The 6,131-nt window shown below is 39.7% G+C and overlaps 1 protein-coding gene across 1 annotated transcript; it reads left to right on the forward strand.

The window, feature by feature from the left end:
• Positions 1-537: 537 nt before the first annotated feature.
• hp (haptoglobin) lies at positions 538-5,205 on the forward strand. Its single transcript, XM_060940419.1, has 4 exons — positions 538-545; positions 754-839; positions 2,806-3,092; positions 4,690-5,205. Exons 1-4 carry the CDS (start codon positions 538-540, stop codon positions 5,203-5,205), a joined length of 897 nt encoding a protein of 298 aa, XP_060796402.1.
• Positions 5,206-6,131: the final 926 nt, after the last annotated feature.

Below are 6,131 nucleotides of genomic sequence, written 5' to 3' on the forward strand. Positions count from 1 at the left end.
TGAAGCACCACTGTATATATACTGGACCTAGTTGCAGGAGTTAGTTGGTGTTATACAAAAAGACAACCATGATTTTGGAAAAGCTCATTTATAATCAGACAATAAAGACCATTTTTGCATTATACAGTCTACATAAATTATTTAAATTGTATAAAATTACATGTTGAAGGGTCTTGAAGATGCAATAAAGTACATATTATTTTTGCACCAAGCTAGGGTTAGAAATGAATTTTTAGCTAATTGCTCAGTCCTGGTGATTTTGTACTTTGTGTGCTCTTCATGTTACTTGCTGATTCAACCCAAGACTCTAAGGTTATTCACCCGTCTCTGTTCCCTAATGTTGATCCAAAACCCCATACTTTGCCAAGCTGGGGCCTCTTGCATTGTGAAATTTCTGCATCAGAATTGCATGCTCAACTAAGAACAGAGGCACATCAGTAGGTATAAATATGTAGAAGCACAATCTCATATCAGTCCTGCTTACATCCGAGGTAAAACAAGATTCCCTGGAAAGCACTTCTGCTCAACGAAAATATCATGAAGTGGTGCGTTCCTATGTTTCTTCTTTAATCCTGTCAAGATGATTTAGTATTTAGAGATTATTCCAGAGTTAAATCCTCATTCAGGAATTAATAATAATGACACAACAGATTTTATTGCAGTATTGCAGGAAAATATGCAGTGCGACAAAATGTAAACTCTCTGGTCATAAACTCCAATGCACGAGTGTTTCGGTGCTTTTATTCTCCACAGGTTCTCTGTAGCTTTTTTCCTCTTTGGCTTGATGATCTGTCTAGCAGAGGCACGTGTGGTTGATGGGATAAAAGAGCACACTGCAAGTATGATTATTAACTCAGTATTCAGTACAGGGTGAGAGGAATTTGTGAAAGCCTAGAAACTTGAACAGATTAAGAAATTTCCATAATAAGAATCATCACACAGTGCTGTTAAATTCTCAACCCTGATTGGTCAGAAGGTGTTGATTAATTCTGACTGCAAGCAAATCACAAGTTTATGTTAATGCACATGGTACTTTTTCTATAGTCTCAATAATTTGAACTTTTTTATACACATACAGTGGTGCTTGAAAGTTTGTGAACCCTTTAGAATTTTCTATATTTCTGCATAAATATAACCTAAAACATCATCAGATTTTCACACAAGTCCTAAAAGTAGATAAAGAGAACCCAGTTAAAGAAATGAGACAAAAATATTATACTTGGTCATTTATTTATTGAGGAAAATGATCCAATATTACATATCTGTGAGTGGCAAAAGTATGTGAACTTCTAGGATTAGCAGTTAATTTGAAGGTGAAATTAGAGTCAGGTGTTTTCAATCAATGGGATGACAATCAGGTGTAAGTGGGCCCCCTGTTTTATTTAAAGAACAGGGATCTATCAAAGTCTGATCTTCACAACACATGTTTGTGGAAGTGTATCATGGCAGGAACAAAGGAGATTTCTGAGGACCTCAGAAAAAGCGTTGTTGATGCTCATCAGGCTGGAAAAGATTACAAAACCATCTCTAAAGAGTTTGGACTCCACCAATCCACAGTCAGATAGATGGTGTACAAATGGAGTAAAATTCAAGACCATTGTTACCCTCCCCAGAAGTGGTCGACCAACAAAGCTCACTCTGAGAGCAAGGCGTGTAATAGTCGGCGAGGTCACAAAGGACCCCAGGGTAACTTCTAAGCAATTCTCACATTGGCTAATTTTAATATTCATGAGTCCACCATCAGGAGAACACTGAACAACAATGGTGTGCATTGCATGGTTGCAAGGAGAAAGCCACTGCTCTCCAAAAGAACATTGCCACTTATCTGCAGTTTGCTAAAGATCATGTGGACAAGACAGAAGGCTATTGGAAAAATGTTTTGTGGACAGATGAGACCAAAATAGAACTTTTTGATTTATATGAGAAGCATTATGTTTGGAGAAAGGAAAACATTGCATTCCAGCATCAGAACCTTATCCTATCTGTGAAACATGGTGGTGGTAGTATCGTGGTTTGGGCCTGTTTTGCTGCATCTGGGCCAGGACGGCTTGCCATCATTGATGGAACAATGAATTCTGAATTATACCAGCAAATTCTAAAGAAAAATGTCAGGACATCTGTTCATGAACTGAATCTCAAGAGAAGGTGGGTCATGCAGCAAGACAACAATCCTAAACACACAAATCGTTCTACCAAAGAATGGTTAAAGAAGAATAAAGTGAATGTTTTGGAATGGCCAAGTCAAAGTCCTGACCTTAATCCAATGGAAATGTTGTGGAAGGACCTGTAGCGAGCAGTTCATGCGAGGAAACTCACCAGCATCCCAGAGTTGAAGCTGTTCTATATGGAGGAATGGGCTAAAATTCCTCTAAGCCAATGTGCAGGACACAGTTACCGGAAACGTTTAGTTGCAGTTATTGCTGCACAAGGGGGGTCACACCAGATACTGAAAGCAAAGGTTCACATACTTTTGCCACTCACAGATATGTAATATTGGATCATTTCCCTCAATAAATAAATTACAAAGTATAAATTTTTTTTCTTATTTGTTTAACTGGGTTCTCTTTATCTACTTTTAGGACTTGTTTGAAAATCTGATGATGTTTTAGGTCATATTTATGCAGAAATATAGAAAATTCTAAAGGGTTCACAAACTTTCAAGCACCACTATATATGTATGGAACAGCAATGAAGCTGACTTACGTATATGTCAACCTTTCCAGTGATTATTACTCATAGGAATTGCCACATACAGTACACTTGCAGCCTTCAGACGCTGATGGCAGTGTTGTATCTGTTTAACAGCAGACACAAGTACAGCTCTGAGGACCAGGCGTATGGTGGGGGGTCTCCTCACTCCCAGCCATGTTCCCTGGCAGGCCTTGGTATACCTCAGTGACAGCAAGCTGGATGGAGGTATCGGCGGAGGAGCTTTGATTGCCCCTCAGTGGATTCTGACTGCTGGCAGGAATCTGTTTGTGAGGAAAACACAAAAAGATACTAGGGGAAAAGAGCCCTTGATCCCAAAAGTCTATCTGGGTATCGTCCAGCGTTCCAAAGCTAATGCTACTACTGAAGTGGCAGTGGAGAAGGTGAAAGCTTCTCTCTATAAAGCAGTGTAAAATTGTAAACTGTATATTGAGTGAATCAGTAGCCCATGTCACTAGCTCCTGATGCTCAAATATTTGGGGCTATTAGATCATACGTAATGGTTGTTTGTCTCTATGTGTCAGCCCTGCGATGACCTGGGGACTTGTCCAGGGTGTACCCCGCCTCTCGCCTATAGTCAGCTGGGATAGGCTCCAGCTTGCCTGTGACCCTGTAGGACAGCAGAAGCGGCTACAGATAATGGATGGATGGATGGATGGATGGATGGATCATACATGCCATATACTGAAGTTTTATACATAAATATAACTTTGCTCATTTCAGATGTTTTTTGATAGATTTGCATATAATAATAAAAAGAAAGTAACTGAGTTTTTCCTTGCTGTATTAAAAACAAAACAAAATGATGCCAGTTCTTCCAATTATCCAGGAATTAGAGCTGAACTACTGAATCTCTGCCTTATTACGGGTGAAAAATCATGATTCATGTTTGTCATTCAGCATGTTTTCTGCCAGGAACAAATATCTGGTCCTAACTTGCCAATGTCAATGCATTAAATACTAAAGTTATGCTATAATAATAATAATAATAATAATAGGGTGGCACGGTGGTGTAGTGGTTAGCGCTGTCGCCTCACAGCAAGAAGGTCTGGGTTCGAGCCCCATGGCCGGCGAGGGCCTTTCTGTGTGGAGTTTGCATGTTCTCCCTGTGTCTGCATGGGTTTCCTCTGGGTGCTCCGGTTTCCCCCACAGTCCAAAGACATGCAGGTTAGGTTAACTGGTGACTCTAAATTGACCGTAGGTGTGAATGTGAGTGTGAATGGTTGTCTGTGTCTATGCGTCAGCCCTGTGATGACCTGGCGACTTGTCCAGGGTGTACCCCGCCTTTCGCCTGTAGTCAGCTGGGATAGGCTTCAGCTTGCCTGCGACCCTGTAGAACAGGATAAAGCGGCTAGAGATAATGAAATGAGATGAATTTGACTAATTTAGATATTAAATTATGCAGTGTTGATAGACAAAAAAGAAGAAACACATTTTCCCATCCATACATACATACATTTGCCTAATGTAATATTTTGTCTCAATTTTTCTAAATATTGCCAAAATATTGCCCTAATTTTCTACCTTAATCAATGCCTCAATATTGTACATATAGCATAAATATTACCCTCATTTTACCCAAACTTATTGCCTCAATATTCTAACTATTGACATAATTTATTGCCTCAATTTTTTTTCTGTATTTACCAAAATTATGTCCCAATTTTCTAAGCTAATTTATTGCCTCAGTATTCCAACTACTACCATATTTTTAACCCTAATTAACACCTCAATTTTTCTATATGTGGCATAAATATTGCCTTAATTTTCTACCCTAATTTATTGCCTCATGATTCTAAGTATTGCCCCATTTTTTTTACCCTAATTAATTCCTGAATTTTCAACATATTGCATAAATATTGTCCCAATTTTATACTAATTTATTTCCTCAATATTATAATTATTGTCCTAATTTTCAACCCTAAATTATTGCCTCCGTTTTTGAAATATTGCCTTTTTTTACCTTCTTATTTTCTAAAGGTGTTTCTACATCCAGCTTTCCAGAATGCCTCAGATGTAGACAATGACCTGGCACTAATCCAGCTGAAAGAGCCGGTGAGCTTCAATGACAAAATTTTCCCCATCCCTCTGCCTGAAAGAGGGGACAACCTGGAAGAGAACAAGGGACAGAGAGGCGTCATTGCTGGTTGGGGCTGGGGGCCGCTTTTAACATTCTCTGAAAGCCTCAAGTTCCTCTCCCTTCCAGTTATCCAGAGTGACACAAAGGACAATAAGATTCGGACGACCCACACTGAATTCCAGGAGAACGTTTGTTATGGAGATGCAGGTGGAGCTCTGGCTCTCCTTAACCCTGATACGAAAAAAGTCTATGCTGCTGGAATCCTTTCCTATGATGAGGCGTGTACTAGAAATGAGGAAACTGTCTTTATAAGGATCTCGGCATACCTGCCATGGATCCACAGTGTGATTAGTGGTGACTCAGACAGGTTTTCGTCTCTCCGTACTTCCATCATGAATGATTTGCTTTCAAAGTAACCATAGCCTCTTTAGAGTTCTGTGTAAGGTTAAAACTGTCAATAAATAAATGTGTTCAAGAGGTGTCAATTTGTTCTTTTGTTTTTTCTCTCTCTCTTTTTCTAAAATGTATTTTCGTTCAGTCATCCTATTCTCTCCTGTTACTAGGAGCATCAAGCATGCACTTATGGAAGCCCATTCACTATATCTATCTGTTCAAGGACTAAGCTTACATATGAATGCTGAATGAAGTCACTAATTCATTATATTTTGCAATGGACCAAGGTTAATATGAATGGAGCTATGGTGCCTTTGCTAATGTTTCAGCTTACCTTGGCTGTTTTAGACAATCAAGCCAAATCATTGTGGAGTATCTATTCAATGCATCATTTTTCATAGGCATTTCTATGTCCTTCAAACCAATGCTGATAATTTGTTGTGAATGACCTTGAGTGAGAATATTCAGAATTTCTATGACCCTTAAGTCAGAAGCTCTAAAATTCAGTACTTATATTTTGCTCTTGTAAAACTTTCAGAAAATTTTATATAATTTGTGGTATACTGCCGCATTCTGATTTCTCTCTCAGATTTTCTGTGTTCACACCTGCCTGCTTGGTCTGTACTGCACCAAGACAAGCACTGTATCAAGCCAAGCACTGTACAATAAATGCCAGTAATTTACCTGGAAATTCTACAAACCTTTTTCAAAAGTATAGAATTAATATTAATATACCCCCTTATGAAAATTAAAAAATCAAGGACCATGATGTCGGCCGGTATGGCGCAGCCGGGGCCCCAAGCTGGAGCCAGGCCCGGGGTTGGGGCTCGTATGCGAGCGCCTGGTGGCCGGACTTTTGCCCACGGGGCCTAGCCGGGCTCAGCCCGAAGCAGTGACGTGGGCCCGACCTCCTGTGGGTTCACCACCCACAGAGGTAGCCATAGGGGGC

The sequence above is a fragment of the Neoarius graeffei genome, chromosome 15, assembly GCF_027579695.1.
Source record: "Neoarius graeffei isolate fNeoGra1 chromosome 15, fNeoGra1.pri, whole genome shotgun sequence".
Classification (NCBI taxonomy): Eukaryota; Metazoa; Chordata; class Actinopteri; order Siluriformes; family Ariidae; genus Neoarius; species Neoarius graeffei.

Excerpts from the sequence above, each read along its gene's own strand:
- hp (XM_060940419.1), top strand. Across the intron at positions 840-2,805 it reads GATAAAAGAGCACACTGCAA|CAGACACAAGTACAGCTCTG; the intron begins GTATGATTATTA and ends TCTGTTTAACAG. Across the intron at positions 3,093-4,689 it reads CTGAAGTGGCAGTGGAGAAG|GTGTTTCTACATCCAGCTTT; the intron begins GTGAAAGCTTCT and ends TATTTTCTAAAG.